The sequence below is a fragment of the Panulirus ornatus genome, chromosome 56 (genome assembly GCF_036320965.1).
Source record: "Panulirus ornatus isolate Po-2019 chromosome 56, ASM3632096v1, whole genome shotgun sequence".
NCBI lineage: Eukaryota > Metazoa > Arthropoda > Malacostraca > Decapoda > Palinuridae > Panulirus > Panulirus ornatus.
Window position 1 is genome coordinate 32,186,484 of NC_092279.1, and position 19,134 is coordinate 32,205,617.

Genomic DNA, 19,134 nt, shown 5'->3' on the forward strand with positions numbered 1-19,134 from the left:
TGTCAATGGATTGAACTAGGGCATGTGAAGCGTCTGGGGTAAACCATGGAAAGTTCTGTGGGGCCTGGATGTGGAAAGGGAGCTGTGGTTTCAGTGCATTATTACATGACGGCTAGAGACTGAGTGTGAATGAATGTGGCCTTTGTTGTCTTTTCCTAGCACTACCTCGCACACATATGGTCAGAGGGGGTTGTTATTTCATGTGTTGTGTGGTGGCTATGGGAATGAATAAAGGCAGACTATGAATTATGTACATGTGTATGTATGTATATGTCTCTGTGTGTATATATATGTATACGTTGAGATGTATAGGGATGTCTATTTGCATGTGTGGACGTGTATGTATATACATGTGCATGTGGGTGGGTTGGGCCATTCTTTCGTCTGTTTCCTTGCGCTACCTCGCTAAAGCGGGAGACAGCGACAAAGCAAAATGATAATGAATAATGATAATATATAGATTATCCCTGGAGATAGGGGAGAAAGAATATTTCCCATGTATTCCCTGTGTGTCGTAGAAGGGTACTAAAAAGGGAGGGAGCGAAGGGCTGGAAATCCTCCCCTCATGTTTTTTTCAATTTTTCAAAAGAAGGAACAGAGAAGGGGGCCAGGTGAGGATATTCCCTCAAAGGCCCCGTCCTTTGTTCTTAATGCTAACTCGTTAACGTGGGAAATGGCGAATAGTATTAAAAGAAAAGATTTATATAGATTGATAGATAGACTGCCTGAGGATAATGTTTGGTAAGTTGGATTGATAATGTAAGCAGTGAAAATTTTAGAGAAAGCTAAGATTGTAAGCACATTCTGATTGAGTAGGTCACATAGGGAGAATGAACGTAGAATGACTGACTTAGGAGGATGTATATGTCAGAAGAGGAGTGAGCAATGGGGAGGGAGAACTGAGATAAAAGGATAGAGTGAAGGCAGCTTTGAGGTATTGTGCTAAACTTTAGGAGGTAGTAGACTTGTATTGGATTGTATGATTTAAATCACTGTGGTATATGGAAGATGTTTTTCCTTTATCTGATCAAAGGTAGATGAAGTGAAGATAAACTCTTGAGTGGTCTTTGCAGTTTGTTACAATACACTTGTCAGCTAGAATATAGATATGTGCCAGTGAGGTTGTTGTTCATTTGTTCTTGATGCTTCCAGACTGAGGTGATGCTACCTGACTGAGGCAGGAAAGACTGTTTAGTATTAAAAAAAGATGGGTAATTACAGATATGTAGGGAAGAAATGATTCAGTAATGATAACCTCTTGTCAAGGAGAATGCATTATGGATTGAGAAAAGAGAGCACTGGTTCACAGGAAACTGTTACAAACAGTTTTGAATTTTGGTATACTCTAATACTTTTCATTAGATTTGAGACGCAAAAAATAGTTTTTATGTTGAGTTCAATTTTGTTTAGTCTTCATGCATTCATACGTAAGAAGATACATTTCACTTATCAGCAAAAGACAGATTCATGGGCAGAGGAAATAGGAAATGTAACTCTTTTTAAGTCACAGGTTTATAGCAATTGTAAAACCTACATTTCCATTTCATAACATAGAGGAAATTACTCTAAAGAATTGAAAAGAACTACTTTAACAACTAGTTAAGATCTCTATGTATATAACTACCTAAGGTGTGAAATTCATGCTTTGTGCCTTTTTTTAGTATTTTTTCCATGTAACTCATTCATTTCTCTTCATGCTCGTTTGCTATCTGTGTATCAAGATAATGTGATGTACAGACAATGAATGGCTCTATAAGTTTATGCCTGCTCTCTAGCAGCTGTGTATGATGCACTCAAGCTGGAGCAGCCTCTCATTGACCAAATCCTGCAGACCTCTGTGTGGTTCCCCCAAACTCTTTCATATGCCTTTGATCACCCATTGACATTACACCACCCTGTGTATATCACTTTGCTCAAATTAACTGTATTCTTTTCTTCACAGATCCTCTCCATATGTCCAAACCATTTCAGCACACCATCATCTGCTTTCTCTTTCCTGCTCTTCTAACTACCACAACTCTCTTCATTAATTAACCCTCCTTTTCTAACACATTCATCCCCTATCATACCCTTAACTGTGGCCCACACCTCTCATACATATAGCTCATTCGGGAATACTGTGCCATCAGACATACTCATCTTTTCCCTCACAGACAATCACTTCTCTTTCCAGACACCTCTCATAGCACCCAGGATTTAAGCCCCTTCACTCATCCTATGGGTTTATCTCCCATGGTTATGTCTACTGCCATGTTCATTCCCAGGTATTTAAAACTCTCCATTGTCTCCAAATTCTCTTGGTTAAGTCTCTCACTCCAACCAACATGTCTCTCATCCCTGCTGAACTTTGTAACCCACTTTTATTTACATCAACTCTCAACTTTCTACTTTCACTCAAACACCACCTTCTGCAGTTTCTCACACAAGTCTGTCACCACAGCCTTGTCATCAGCAAATAGCAACTGACTCATTTCCTTGGCCTCCCATCCCCAACAAAATGCAGAACCATCCTTTAGTCTAGGACCCTTGTGTTTACATCTGTCACCATTTCATCCATAAACCGATTAAACATCTATGATGGCATCTCACACCCTTACTGCATATCCACCTTAATTTTGAACACCTCACCCTGCTCTTCTTTTTTATTCACACCCATACCCTACTCCAATGATAGAAACTCTTCCATACTTTTAGTAATTTCCCTTTCACGCCAACACCTTCCACAAAGCATTTTTACAAAAAAAAAAAAAAGACCTGTCATATGCTTTCTTCTGACCCATAAGTGCCACTCATAGATTTTTTTTTCAAAGTATTTTTCACTCAAATTCTTGAAAGCAAACAGTGGATTCTCAGGTCATCTCCCTTTTCTGAAGCCACATTTTCCCTCCCCAGTCTTATGCTCTGTGTATGCCACCACCTTCTCAATCACCACTTTCCCATACAATCTACCAGATATACTCAACAAACTTATACTTCTGTAATTCGAACATTCACTTTTGTCCCCGTTGCTTTTATACAGTTACACTATACAGGGATTCTACCCATCGCCATGTACCTCTTCTAGAGCCACACATACATCAAAAACTAAGTTGTGAATGAGCAACACTGTAATCTCCTTTCTTGAGATATTCAACTGCAGTCCCATCCACTCAAGCCACTTTCCCATATTCCATCTCATGGAAAGCATTCACCACCTTTTCTGTTTTCAGTAAACAATTGCCCTCTGATTACATAAAGTATTGACAAAGTTTATGCTTTACTTCTTTCTGTAGTGTTGTTGGATGATAACATTTATTAGACTGATAAGTTTGAATATTGATAGATTATCCCTAGAGATATGGGAGAATGAGTTCTTATGATCTATCTCCTGCATGTCATAGAAGGCAAGTGAGAGGGATGGGATAGGGGAGGCCTGAAAATCCTCCTTTCTTGTATTTTCACTTTCTAAAAGTGGGGACAGGAGAAGGGTTCAAGCAAGGATTTTCCCTTGATATGCTTAGTTCCTAACCCCTCCTCACTAAGGCAGTATAAGTCAGACTTGTATGAATGGATAATGATGATATGATACAAAAACATATGAAATTAGATATCAGGTAAAAAGCCTCAAGTTAATTCACCTAAAACTTGTAACTTTCACTTGAATTTATGTGAAAAAGTAGAGATAGGTTCACTTTTCCCTGGGGATAGGGGAGAAAGAATACTTCCCACGTATTCCCTGCGTGTCGTAGAAGGCGACTAAAAGGGGAAGGAGCGGGGGGCTGGAAATCCTCCCCTCTTGTTTTTTTTTTAATTTTCCAAAAGAGGGAACAGAGAATTGCGCCAGGTGAGGGTATTCCCTCAAAGGCCCAGTCCTCTGTTCTTAACGCTACCTCGCTAATGCGGGAAATGGCGAATAGTTTGAAAGAAAAAAAAAGAAAAAGGTTCACTTTTAATGTATGAATTGCACATTGACATGTTACAGTGATTCAAAGGTCCATATGATGTAAGTCATGCAGCAACTGTAAATTCTGATGATTCAGTTTAGATTTATATTTTATTTTTCATTTGTATATTTTACATTTTATCCATGTTTCAGGTGAGACATGCCAGACAGACATAAATGAATGTGAATCAAACCCGTGCCTTAATGGAGGTATATGTATTGATGGTCTGAACAATTACACTTGTGAGTGTGGAGAAGCATACATGGGCACTAACTGTGAAGAGGAGTATGATGCTTGTGCATCAAACCCTTGCCAGAACTCTGCTTCATGCATCACCACTCGGGGACTACAAGACTTTTACTGTGAATGCATTTTAGGTTAGTTTATCTCTAATACTGTTTGGAGTATATAAGGAAATTTGATATTTCAATTTCTGAAAATTATGGAATCTTTCTGCCAGTTATTTTTCTTTTTTCTCAGGAGGATAGTATATGCTGGCATTTCACAATATCCATAAAAGAAAAACTTCATATCAAACAAGAATTTTTTGGTATGCTTTTTTTTCTGTGTGTGGATGTGTTTGTGTGTTCATGAGTCACTGTGGGACTTTGGATTCTCAAGAAATATGAGTTATTTCAAGGTGACCATTCCCTTGATATTTAGTTTCATTTACATTTTGATGATTGCAAGAGCTTGCTAATGAATGATAGATTGTTACATGATTAGCTTGCCAGGGTCGCATCTCATTAGTTATGAAACTCCTATGGCTAACTTCTCATTTATGTGACATATGTGGAATTCCATCCAGTGATTGATTCCTTGGTCTTTGACATAGTAGACTCTCCTATGAATGATAAGATCACACATGACCATAGAGAAGGTGAGAAAAGGTGTTAGTAGACTTGAAAATTTGAAATATTGTAGATGTACTACAAAACTGGAAAAAAGATATAATATCAATATCTCCTGTCTTGCAGTGATGTACTTTGCTATTACTCCTCTTACAAATATATATATATATATATTTTTTTTTTTCTTTGTCGCTGTCTCCCGCGTTTGCGAGGTAGCGCAAGGAAACAGACGAAAGAAATGGCCCAACCCACCCCCATACACATGTATATACATACGTCCACACACGCAAATATACATACCTACACAGCTTTCCATGGTTTACCCCAGACGCTTCACATGCCCTGATTCAATCCACTGACAGCACGTCAACCCCGGTATACCACATCGATCCAATTCACTCTATTCCTTGCCCTCCTTTCACCCTCCTGCATGTTCAGGCCCCGATCACACAAAATCTTTTTCACTCCATCTTTCCACCTCCAATTTGGTCTCCCACTTCTCCGCGTTCCCTCCACCTCCGACACATATATCCTCTTGGTCAATCTTTCCTCACTCATTCTCTCCATGTGCCCAAACCATTTCAAAACACCCTCTTCTGCTCTCTCAACCACGCTCTTTTTATTTCCACACATCTCTCTTACCCTTACGTTACTTACTCGATCAAACCACCTCACACCACACATTGTCCTTAAACATCTCATTTCCAGCACATCCATCCTCCTGCACACAACTCTATCCATAGCCATAGCCATAGGGGTGAGAGAGTATCATTAAATTTTAAGGAGAATAAAAAGATGTTCTGGAAGGAGGTAAATAAAGTGCGTAAGACAAGGGAGCAAATGGGAACTTCAGTGAAGGGCGCAAATGGGGAGGTGATAACAAGTAGTGGTGATGTGAGAAGGAGATGGAGTGAGTATTTGGAAGGTTTGTTGAATGTGTTTGATGATAGAGTGGCAGATATAGGGTGTTTTGGTCGAGGTGGTGTGCAAAGTGAGAGGGTTAGGGAAAATGATTTGGTAAACAGAGAAGAGGTAGTAAAAGCTTTGCGGAAGATGAAAGCCGGCAAGGCAGCAGGTTTGGATGGTATTGCAGTGGAATTTATTAAAAAAGGGGGTGACTGTATTATTGACTGGTTGGTAAGGTTATTTAATGTATGTATGACTCATGGTGAGGTGCCTGAGGATTGGCGGAATGCGTGCATAGTGCCATTGACAAAAGCAAAGGGGATAAGAGTGAGTGCTCAGATTACAGAGGTATAAGTTTGTTGAGTATTCCTGGTAAATTATATGGGAGGGTATTGATTGAAAGGGTGAAGGCATGTACAGAGCATCAGATTGGGGAAGAGCAGTGTGGTTTCAGAAGTGGTAGAGGATGTGTGGATCAGGTGTTTGCTTTGAAGAATGTATGTGAGAAATACTTAGAAAAGCAAATGGATTTGTATGTAGCATTTATGGATCTGGAGAAGGCATATGATAGAGTTGATAGAGATGCTCTGTGGAAGGTCTTAAGAATATATGGTGTGGGAGGCAAGTTGTTAGAAGCAGTGAAAAGTTTTTATCAAGGATGTAAGGCATGTGTACGTGTAGGAAGAGAGGAAAGTGATTGGTTCTCAGTAAATGTAGGTTTGCGGCAGGGGTGTGTGATGTCTCCATGGTTGTTTAATTTGTTTATGGATGGGGTTGTTAGGGAGGTAAATGCAAGAGTTTTGGAAAGAGGGGCAAGTATGAAGTCTGATGGGGATGAGAGAGCTTGGGAAGTGAGTCAGTTGTTGTTCGCTGATGATACAGCGCTGGTGGCTGATTCATGTGAGAAACTGCAGAAGCTGTTGACTGAGTTTGGTAAAGTGTGTGAAAGAAGAAAGTTAAGAGTAAATGTGAATAAGAGCAAGGTTATTAGGTACAGTAGGGTTGAGGGTCAAGTCAATTGGGAGATAAGTTTGAATGGAGCAAAACTGGAGGAAGTAAAGTGTTTTAGATATCTGGGAGTGGATCTGGCAGCGGATGGAACCATGGAAGCGGAAGTGGATCATAGGGTGGGGGAGGGGGCGAAAATCCTGGGAGCCTTGAAGAATGTGTGGAAGTCGAGAACATTATCTTGGAAAGCAAAAATGGGTATGTTTGAAGGAATAGTGGTTCCAACAATGTTGTATGGTTGCGAGGCGTGGGCTATGGATAGAGTTGTGCGCAGGAGGATGGATGTGCTGGAAATGAGATGTTTGAGGACAATGTGTGGTGTGAGGTGGTTTGATCGAGTAAGTAACATAAGGGTAAGAGAGATGTGTGGAAATAAAAAGAGCGTGGTTGAGAGAGCAGAAGAGGGTGTTTTGAAATGGTTTGGGCACATGGAGAGAATGAGTGAGGAAAGATTGACCAAGAGGATATATGTGTCGGAGGTGGAGGGAACGAGGAGAAGTGGGAGACCAAATTGGAGGTGGAAAGATGGAGTGAAAAAGATTTTGTGTGATTGGGGCCTGAACATGCAGGAGGGTGAAAGGAGGGCAAGGAATAGAGTGAATTGGATCAATGTGGTATACCAGGGTTGACGTGCTGTCAGTGGATTGAATCAGGGCATGTGAAGCATCTGGGGTAAACGATGGAAAGCTGTGTAGGTATGTATATTTGCGTGTGTTGACGTATGTATATACATGTGTATGGGGGTGGGTTGGGCCATTTCTTTCGTCTGTTTCCTTGCACTACCTCGCAAATGCGGGTGACAGCGACAAAGCAAAAAAAAAAAAAATATATATATATATATATATATATATATATATATATATATATATATATATATATATATATATATATATATATATATATATCAAAACTGGCAGTAGTAGTAGGTCCACGGAACTACATTTATTTCCTGGGGATAGGGGAGAAAGAATACTTCCCACGTATTCCCTGCGTGTCGTAGAAGGCGACTAAAAGGGAAGGGACCGGGGGGCTGGAAATCCTCCCCTCTCTTTTTTTTTTTTAATTTTCCAAAAGAAGGAACAGAGAAGAGGGCCAGGTGAGGATATTCCCTCAAAGGCCCAGTCCTCTGTCCTTAACGCTACCTCGCTATCGCGGGAAATGGCGAATAGTATTAAAAAAAAAAGAAATATATATATATATATATATATATATATATATATATATATATATATATATATTATTTTTTTTTTATTTTGCTTTGTCGCCGTTTCCCGCGTTTGCGAGTTAGCGCAAGGAAACAGACGAAAGAAATGGCCCAACCCGCCCTCATACACAATGTATATACATACACGTCCACACACACAAATATACATACCTATACATCTCAATGTACATATATATATACACACACAGACACATACATATATACCCATGCACACAATTCACACTGTCTGCCTTTATTCATTCCCATCGCCACCTCACCACACATGGAATACCATCCCCCTCCCCCCTCATGTGTGCGAGGTAGCACTAGGAAAGGACAACAAAGGCCCCATTCATTCACACTCAGTCTCTAGCTGTCATGCAATAATGCCCGAAACCACAGCTCCCTTTCGACATCCAGGCCCCACACAACTTTCCGTGGTTTACCCCAGACGCTTCACATGCCCTGATTCAATCCACTGACAGCACGTCAACCCCGGTATACCACATCGATCCAATTCACTCTGTTCCTTGCCCGCCTTTCACCCTCCTGCATGTTCAGGCCCCGATCACACAAAATCTTTTTCACTCCATCTTTCCACCTCCAATTTGGTCTCCCACTTCTCCTCGTTCCCTCCACCTCCGACACATATATCCTCTTTGTCAATCTTTCCTCACTCATTCTCTCCATGTGCCCAAACCATTTCAAAACACCCTCTTCTGCTCTCTCAACCACGCTCTTTTTATTTCCACACATCTCTCTTACCCTTACATTACTTACTCGATCAAACCACCTCACACCACACATTGTCCTCAAATGTTTTTCTCCATTCAAACTTACCTCCCAATTTACTTGACCCTCAACCCTACTGTACCTAATAACCTTGCTCTTATTCACATTTACTCTTAACTTTCTTCTTTCACACACTTTACCAAACTCAGTCACCAGCTTCTGCAGTTTCTCACATGAATTATCCACCAGCGCTGTATCATCAGCGAACAACAACTGACTCACTTCCCAAGCTCTCTCATCCACAACAGACTTCATACTTGCCCCTCTTTCCAAAACTCTTGCATTCACCTCCCTAACAACCCCATCCATAAACAAATTAAACAACCATGGAGACATCACACACCCCTGCCGCAAACCTACATTCACTGAGAACCAATCACTTTCCTCTCTTCCTACACGTACACATGCCTTACATCCTCGATAAAAACTTTTCACTGCTTCTGACAACTTGCCTCCCACACCATATATTCTTAAGACCTTCCACAGAGCATCTCTATCAACTCTATCATATGCCTTCTCCAGATCCATAAATGCTACATACAAATCCATTTGCTTTTCTAAGTATTTCTCACATACATTCTTCAAAGCAAACACCTGATCCACACATCCTCTACCACTTCTGAAACCACACTGCTCTTCCCCAGTCTGATGCTCTGTACATGCATTCACCCTCTCAATCAATACCCTCTAATATAATTTACCAGGAATACTCAACAAACTTATACCTGTGTAATTTGAGCACTCACTCTTATCCCCTTTGCCTTTGTTCAATGACACTATGCACGCATTTCGCCAATCCTCAGGCACCTCACCATGAGTCATACATACATTAAATAACCTTACCAACCAGTCAACAATACAGTCACCCCCCTTTTTTAATAAATTCCACTGCAATACCATCCAAACCTGCTGCCTTGCCGGCTTTCATCTTCCGCAAAGCTTTTACTACCTCATCTCTGTTTACCAAATCATTTTCCCTAACCCTCTCACTTTGCACACCACCTTGACCAAAACACCCTATATCTGCCACTCTATCATCAAACATATTCAACAAACCTTCAAAATACTCACTCCATCTCCTTCTCACATCACCACTACTTGTTATCACCTCCCCATTTACGCCCTTCACTGAAGTTCCCATTTGCTCCCTTGTCTTACGCACTTTATTTACCTCCTTCCAAACATCTTTTTATTCTCTGTAAGATTTAATGATACTCTCTCACCCCAACTCTCATTTGCCCTCTTTTTCACCTCTTGCACCTTTCTCTTGACCTCCTGTCTCTTTCTTTTATACATCTCCCACTCAATTGCATTTTTTCCTTGCAAAAATCGTCCAAACGCCTCTCTCTTCTCTTTCACTAATAATCTTACTTCTTCATCGCACCACTCACTACCCTTTCTAATCAACCCACCTCCCACGCTTCTCATGCCACAAGCATCTTTTGCGCAATCCATCACTGATTCCCTAAATACATCCCATTCCTCCCCCACTCCCCTTACTTCCATTGTTCTCACATTTTCCATTCTGTACTCAGTCTCTCCTGGTACTTCCTCACACAAGTCTCCTTCCCAAGCTCACTTACTCTCACCACCCTCTTCACCCCAACATTCACTCTTCTGAAAACCCATACAGATCTTCACCTTAGCCTCCACAAGTTAATGATCAGACATATATATATATATATATATATATATATATATATATATATATATATATATATATATATATATATATATATATATATTTATATTGATGGAGAGAGATGGGTGATTATTGGTGCATATGCACCTGGGCATGAGAGGCAAGTGTTTTGGGAGCAGCTGAATGAGTGTGTTAGTGGTTTTGATGCACGAGACCGGGTTATAGTGTTGGGTGATTTGAATGCAAAGGTGAGTAATGTGGCAGTTGAGGGAATAATTGGTATACATGGGGTGTTCAGTGTTGTAAATGGAAATGGTGAAGAGCTTGTAGATTTATGTGCTGAAAAAGGACTGATGATTGGGAATACCTGGTTTAAAAAGCGAGATATACATAAGTATAGGGTATAGGGTGTTTTGGTCGAGGTGGTGTGCAAAGTGAGAGGGTTAGGGAAAATGATTTGGTAAACAGAGAAGAGGTAGTGAAAGCTTTGCGGAAGATGAAAGCCGGCAAGGCAGCAGGTTTGGATGGTATTGCAGTGGAATTTATTAAAAAAGGGGGTGACTGTATTGTTGACTGGTTGGTAAGGTTATTTAATGTATGTATGACTCATGGTGAGGTGCCTGAGGATTGGCGGAATGCGTGCATAGTGCCATTGTACAAAGGCAAAGGGGATAAGAGTGAGTGCTCAAATTACAGAGGTATAAGTTTGTTGAGCATTCCTGGTAAATTATATGGGAGGGTATTGATTGAGAGGGTGAAGGCATGTACAGAGCATCAGATTGGGGAAGAGCAGTGTGGTTTCAGAAGTGGTAGAGGATGTGTGGATCAGGTGTTTGCTTTGAAGAATGTATGTGAGAAATACTTAGAAAAGCAAATGGATTTGTATGTAGCATTTATGGATCTGGAGAAGGCATATGATAGAGTTGATAGAGATGCTCTGTGGAAGGTATTAAGAATATATGGTGTGGGAGGAAAGTTGTTAGAAGCAGTGAAAAGTTTTTATCGAGGATGTAAGGCATGTGTACGTGTAGGAAGAGAGGAAAGTGATTGGTTCTCAGTGAATGTAGGTTTGCGGCAGGGGTGTGTGATGTCTCCATGGTTGTTTAATTTGTTTATGGATGGGGTTGTTAGGGAGGTAAATGCAAGAGTTTTGGAAAGAGGGGCAAGTATGAAGTCTGTTGGGGATGAGAGAGCTTGGGAAGTGAGTCAGTTGTTGTTCGCTGATGATACAGCGCTGGTGGCTGATTCATGTGAGAAACTGCAGAAGCTGGTGACTGAGTTTGGTAAAGTGTGTGGAAGAAGAAAGTTAAGAGTAAATGTGAATAAGAGCAAGGTTATTAGGTACAGTAGGGTTGAGGGTCAAGTCAATTGGGAGGTGAGTTTGAATGGAGAAAAACTGGAGGAAGTAAAGTGTTTTAGATATCTGGGAGTGGATCTGGCAGCGGATGGAACCATGGAAGCGGAAGTGGATCATAGGGTGGGGGAGGGGGCGAAAATCCTGGGGGCCTTGAAGAATGTGTGGAAGTCGAGAACATTATCTCGGAAAGCAAAAATGGGTATGTTTGAAGGAATAGTGGTTCCAACAATGTTGTATGGTTGCGAGGCGTGGGCTATGGATAGAGTTGTGCGCAGGAGGATGGATGTGCTGGAAATGAGATGTTTGAGGACAATGTGTGGTGTGAAGTGGTTTGATCGAGTGAGTAACGTAAGGGTAAGAGAGATGTGTGGAAATAAAAAGAGCGTGGTTGAGAGAGCAGAAGAGGGTGTTTTGAAGTGGTTTGGGCACATGGAGAGGATGAGTGAGGAAAGATTGACCAAGAGGATATATGTGTCGGAGGTGGAGGGAACAAGGAGAAGAGAGAGACCAAATTGGAGGTGGAAAGATGGAGTGAAAAAGATTTTGTGTGATCGGGGCCTGAACATGCAGGAGGGTGAAAGGAGGGCAAGGAATAGAGTGAATTGGAGCGATGTGGTATACCGGGGTTGACGTGCTGTCAGTGGATTGAATCAAGGCATGTGAAACGTCTGGGGTAAGCCATGGAAAGCTGTGTAGGTATGTATATTTGTGTGTGTGGACGTATGTATATACATGTGTATGGGGGGGGTTGGGCCATTTCTTTCGTCTGTTTCCTTGCGCTACCTCGCAAACGCGGGAGACAGCGACAAAGTATAATAATAATATAATAAAGATTATTTAATGTATGTATGACTCATGGTGAGGTGCCTGAGGATTGGCAGAATGCTTGCATAGTACCATTGTACTAAGGCAAAGGGAATAAAAGTGAGTGCTCAAATTACAGAGGTATAAGTTTCTTGAGTATTCCTGGGAAGTTATATGAAGGGTATTGATTGAGAGGGTGAAGGCATGTACAGAGCATCAGATTGGGGAAGAGCAGTGTGGTTTCAAAAGTGGTAGAGGATGTGTGGATCAGGTGTTTGCTTTGAAGAATGTATGTGAGAAATACTTAGAAAAGCAAATGGATTGTATGTAGCATTTATGGATCTGGAGAAGGCATATGATAGAGTTGATAGAGATGCTCTGTGGAAGGTATTAAGAATATATGGTGTGGGAGGCAAGTTGTTAGAAGCAGTGAAAAGTTTTTATCAAGGATGTAAGGCATGTGTAAGTGTAGGAAGAGGGGAAGGTGATTGGTTCTCAGTGAATGTTGGTTTGCGGCAGGGGTGTGTGATGTCTCCATGGTTGTTTAATGTGTTTATGGATGGTGTTGTTAGGGAGGGGAATGCAAGAGTTTTGGAAGAGGGGCAAGTCTGCAGTCTGTTGTGGATGAGAGAGCTTAGGAAGTGAGTCATTTGTTGTTTGCTGATGATACAGCGCTGGTGGATGATTTGGATGAGAAACTGCCGAAGCTGGTGACTGAGTTTGGTAAAGTGTGTGAAAGAAGAAAGCTGAGAGTAAATGTGAATAAGAGCAAGGTTATTAGGTACAATAGGGTTGAGAGACAAGTCAATTGGGAGGTAAGTTTGAGTGGAGAAAAACTGGAGGAAGTGAAGTGTTTTAGATATCTGGGAGTGGATTTGGCAGCGGATGGAACCATGGAAGCGGAAGTGAATCATAGGGTGGGGGAGGGGTTGAAAGTTCTAGGAGCGGTGAAGAATGTGTGGAAGTCGAGAACATTATCTTGGAAAGCAAAAATGGGTATGTTTGAAGGAATAGTGGTTTCCAACAATGATATATGGTTGCGAGGCGTGGGCTATAGATAGAGTTGTGCGGAGGAGGGTGGATGTGCTGGAAATGAGATGTTTGAGGACAATATGTGGCGTGAGGTGGTTTGATCGAGTAAGTAATGAAAGGGTAAGAGAGATGTGTGGTGGTAAAAAGAGTGTTGTTGAGAGAGCAGAAGAGGGTGTTTTGAAATGGTTTGGTCACTTGGAGAGAATGAGTGAGGAAAGATTGACCAAGAGGATATATGTGTCAGAGGTGGAGGGAACGAGAAGTGAGAGACCAAATTGGAGGTGGAAAGATGGCGTGAAAAAGATTTTGAGTGATCGGGGCCTGAACATGCAGGAGGGTGAAAGGCGTGCAAGGAATAGAGTAAATTGGAATGATGTGGTATACCAGGGTCGATGTGCTGTCAATTGATTGAACCAGAGCATGTGAAGCATCTGGGGTAAACCATGGAAAGTTGTGTGGGGCCTGGATGTGGAAAGGGAGCTGTGGTTTCGGTGCATTATTACATGACAGGTAGAGACTGATTGTGAACGAATTTGGCCTTTGTTGTCTTTTCCAAGCTCTACCTTGCGCACATGCAGGGGGAGGGGGTTGGTATTTCATTATGTGGTGGGGTGGCTATGGGAATGAATAAAGGCAGACAGTATGAATTATGAACATGTGTATATATGTATATGTCTGTGTGTGTATATATATATATATATATATATATATATATATATATATATATATATATATATATATATATATATATATATATTTTTTTTTTTTTTTATACTTTGTCGCTGTCTCCCGCGTTTGCGAGGTAGCGCAAGGAAACAGACGAAAGAAATGGCCCAACCCCCCCCATACACATGTACATACACACGTCCACACACGCAAATATACATACCTACACAGCTTTCCATGGTTTACCCCGGACGCTTCACATGCCTTGATTCAATCCACTGACAGCACGTCAACCCCTGTATACCACATCGCTCGAATTCACTCTATTCCTTGCCCTCCTTTCACCCTCCTGCATGTTCAGGCCCCGATCACACAAAATCCTTTTCACTCCATCTTTCCACCTCCAATTTGGTCTCCCTCTTCTCCTCGTTCCCTCCACCTCCGACACATATATCCTCTTGGTCAATCTTTCCTCACTCATTCTCTCCATGTGCCCAAACCATTTCAAAACACCCTCTTCTGCTCTCTCAACCACGCTCTTTTTATTTCCACACATCTCCCTTACCCTTACGTTACTTACTCGATCAAACCACCTCACACCACACATTGTCCTCAAACATCTCATTTCCAGCACATCCATCCTCCTGCACACAACTCTATCCATAGCCCACGCCTCGCAACCATACAACATTGTTGGAACCACTATTCCTTCAAACATACCCATTTTTGCTTTCCGGGATAATGTTCTCGACTTCCACACATTTTTCAAGGCTCCCAAAATTTTCGCCCCCTCCCCCACCCTATGATCCACTTCCGCTTCCATGGTTCCATCCGCTGACAGATCCACTCCCAGATATCTAAAACACTTCACTTCCTCCAGTTTTTCTCCATTCAAACTCACCTCCCAATTGACTTGACCCTCAACCCTACTGTACCTAATAACCTTGCTCTTATTCACATTTACTCTTAACTTTCTTCTTCCACACACTTTACCAAACTCCGTCACCAGCTTCTGCAGTTTCTCACATGAATCCGCCACCAGCGCTGTATCATCCGCGAACAACAACTGACTCACTTCCCAAGCTCTCTCATCCCCAATAGACTTCATACTTGCCCCTCTTTCCAAGACTCTTGCATTTACCTCCCTAACAACCCCATCCATAAACAAATTAAACAACCATGGAGACATCACACACCCCTGCCGCAAACCTACATTCACTGAGAACCAATCACTTTCCTCTCTTCCTACACGTACACATGCCTTACATCCTCGATAAAAACTTTTCACTGCTTCTAACAACTTGCCTCCCACACCATATATTCTTAATACCTTCCACAGAGCATCTCTATCAACTCTATCATATGCCTTCTCCAGATCCATAAATGCTACATACAAATCCATTTGCTTTTCTAAGTATTTCTCACATGCATTCTTCAAAGCAAACACCTGATCCACACATCCTCTACCACTTCTGAAACCACACTGCTCTTCCCCAATCTGATGCTCTGTACATGCCTTCACCCTCTCAATCAATACCCTCCCATATAATTTACCAGGAATACTCAACAAACTTATACCTCTGTTATATATATATATATATATATATATATATATATATATATATATATATATATGTATACATTGAGATGTATAAGTATGTATATGTGCATGTGTGGACATGTATGTATATACATGTGTATGTGGATGGGTTGGGCCATTCTTTTGTCTGTTTCCTTGCACTACCTCGCTAACGCGGAAGACAGCGACAAAGTATGATAAAGAAAATAAAACAGTAAAGTAAATGTACAAATATGTGAACCTTATATGGCAGTGGTAGAGTTGTGAAGTAATGTGTAGACCCCTGGTTGAGATGATGCCACAAGGGTGGTGGTGAGTTGATGGCAGTGCAGCATGGAGGGAGCCTCGTGATGCATATTTACTTATCACAGTGTATAGTAACTGTTTGCATTTCCTTATATTTATCTATTCATTTATAATTACCATAGGACTTATTTCTATGAATGGGTCCTGGTGTTACCCAAGACCTTTATAAAGGCTCCTGCACTACTTCCAGTAGCAGGGAAATGTAGACTCTTTTAGAATAAGTTCTTTGATGAGACTGCACTCCTGGTAATACAGCCTTGCTTATGTTGATTGTTCACTCACAAAGTAACCACTTGCAGGCATAGTTCAGTAACATCAACTTCTTGCAGGTGGAGCTTGGCAGCATCGCTTGCTTATACATCTACATGTTTATTCATATCATATCTACATTATATTTACAGTTAAGAATTTCTTTAGAGAGTGGTTGTCTTTAAAGCAAGCAATAGTGTAGAGAGCAACACCACACTCCTTGCATCATGCAGACACCAACCTGTACTATTTCTGCCTTTGTTGTGTCAACACACAGACTTCAAAATGTTTATGAATGACTTTTCTTTTTTCACTTAGTGATTAGCTGTTCAGGGAAGAGCCCGAGAATAGAATACCTGGCAGCAAATCTGTCTGGACCACCAACATTGTGTCTTCATCTGTATACAGGAATGAGTGTATCATACTTTTCAAGAACCTCTTCACGTATATTGTACCCATAGCATCTCATTGATGGTTTCTTTCTAGTTTTTACCAGTTGCATGTTTTACGTGTTTAAAGAGTCAAATCAGTAATTTGGAAGAAGAGTTTCTTATGCCACTTTATTGATTTTTTTCTCACATTCTGTACATAGTTCTGATTTGCATGTCAGGTTTATCTATTGGAACATACTTATCCATCTATCTCTGATACCTGTTCCCCCTGGGAACTCTAATCAGATGGGTGGCCTTAACAAAAGAGTGTCTCATATCCTTGTCCATAAATGCTTCCCTCGCATACACCATTTAACACATTCTTTCCCCATTGTTCTCCCTCTAGTACTCTTCCATTCTATTTCCCCATGTAACATTTGGTTGTCCTCTGACACCAGCCTCTTTAATTGTACTGTCATACACTCCTTGTAAACTCTCCATCTTGCATTCTTTCAGTATACCCAAACCACTCAAAAGTATTCGCCCACCCTACCACTTCCCAATTTATTCCCTTTGCATTTCCTGCTACACCAAATCTCTCATACACTCCTTTATTACTATTTTTTATCCCATCTAATCTTTCTGCATGCTCCTCTCAAATAACTCATTTCCACAGCCTGGATTCTTGACCTCTGTGATTCGTCTGATGCTCATGTTTCAGATACTTAAGTCTGGGTCGGGGACCATGCTGTCCCTTAATCCTTTCTTCACTTCCATACTTACACCTCTGCCCTTCATTACTCTATTAAGGGACTCAGTGACTCTTCTACTCAGTACTTCTCTCTCTCTCATCTCTCCCTCCATATCATCACTTACCCTAGATAGCTCCCAAATACTTAAAGTCTGTCACTTCTTCCTTTGTAATCAGTCATAGTATCTGAATTCTTTGCTATTTTCAATCAGATAGTAAAATTTCAGTTTTCTCTCATTTTTCCCCTGTGAACTATTGCCAGCATGGTGATGTACTATTTGTTGTGCCAAGACAGAGCAAGTATGTCTCCCAACCTGAGCACATGACTTGTGTCACAGCTGCCTTTCTGGGTGAACTTAGGCATGTTTCTTCAGTTGTGCCTGACTCCCTTGCAAGCATCAGTAGTATTGTCCAATAGGCACTGCACAAGGCTGAAATTTTATACAGAATTTGGGCTTATTGAACTTCTGTACAGTATTTGGGCTTTATTAGGTACTTTTCCATAAGCACTTTCATGACAGCCCGGACACACCAAGGGGGTCATTTTGAAGAATGTCTACATCGCTGCCTTTGTACAAGGTCATGTCCATCGCCATTCCTGCTTCACAGTCACAAAAGATGAAGATTTTTAATTCATACCTGTGATGCATAGATGGTATGTACTATTTGAACAATGGTCATTCTTTGAAAAACTCTTAGTGACTCATCTATAGCAAGTGTTTGGAATTATCAGAAAAGTTACGAAATTTGAAGAAATCATGGACCTACTTTTCCACAAGTGGTGCAAGTTATCAGGCTTCTCAATATCAGTGAAGCACAGGAAGTGCACAGCATGCAAGAATCTATTTTTGGTCATGTACTTTCTTCGTGCTGAGAAGGGAGTAAGCTTTCCTGTGCTGTATTTTTTCCATCAATAATGATGATGCCAAAAGCACACGGAGCTCATTCACACTTTTTTCTAAGCAACTTCAGCATTTTTGGGTATGGTGAAATTTCTTAGTCTCAAACAACATACTCAGAGTATTTATTGATATACTTATTATGTGTTCTATTTGGTCTCCTTCTTAGAATGTCAAGAATATACAAGTCTTAGTGATTTTTCATCCACAACTAAAGCATCTGTAATTATAGCATTGTATTTAGCAAAATCATACACAGTTGGGTTGAAGTTTCTACAATCAACCCAGACAAAGGCCTCCATTTCAACGTTGTAGTCTGCCTCACCCTCTCGTGCAGACTCTCTACATGCTTGATAGCATCTTCCACATTACTTCCTTTTTTTGAACTCACACTTTGGACTTTCTCTGCAGAGTCTTACAGTTTATTCTATTTCAGTTTCACCAGATTGTGGGTCTTCCTCATCAGTGCTTTCTGGGAATAGTAATCTGCTTATTTTCTCAGGGGTTGCCATTGCAAAGCAATCTCAGTTGTAGCACATGAGGTTGAGGGTTGGACATCAGCTGTTATCACATCAGTGGCCACCACCCATTGTCACTCTATGAGGCATCTCTCACTTCCTATGCATGTGCTGCCTGAGTTTGGTATGAGAATAAGTCAACATGCAATAGTCAAAATACAGGCAGTCAGCTCAAATTGGGACATGCACGATGATATTTATATGAAACTCCTAGGGCTACCACATGAATCTTCATATGAAGACTCCCATGGCTTAAGGGTTAAATGGCATATGGAA

The 19,134-nt window shown here is 41.0% G+C and overlaps 1 protein-coding gene across 2 annotated transcripts in view; it reads left to right on the forward strand.

Moving 5' to 3' along the window:
- The window catches only part of crb (cell polarity complex component crumbs), a 642,968-nt gene that overhangs the window by 311,763 nt on the left and 312,071 nt on the right, over positions 1-19,134 (forward strand). For both annotated transcript variants that reach the window (XM_071694202.1, XM_071694201.1), the window contains exon 14: positions 4,076-4,300. In XM_071694202.1, coding sequence (XP_071550303.1) covers positions 4,076-4,300 — 225 coding nt within the window. The remainder of the gene's footprint in view (positions 1-4,075; positions 4,301-19,134) is intronic.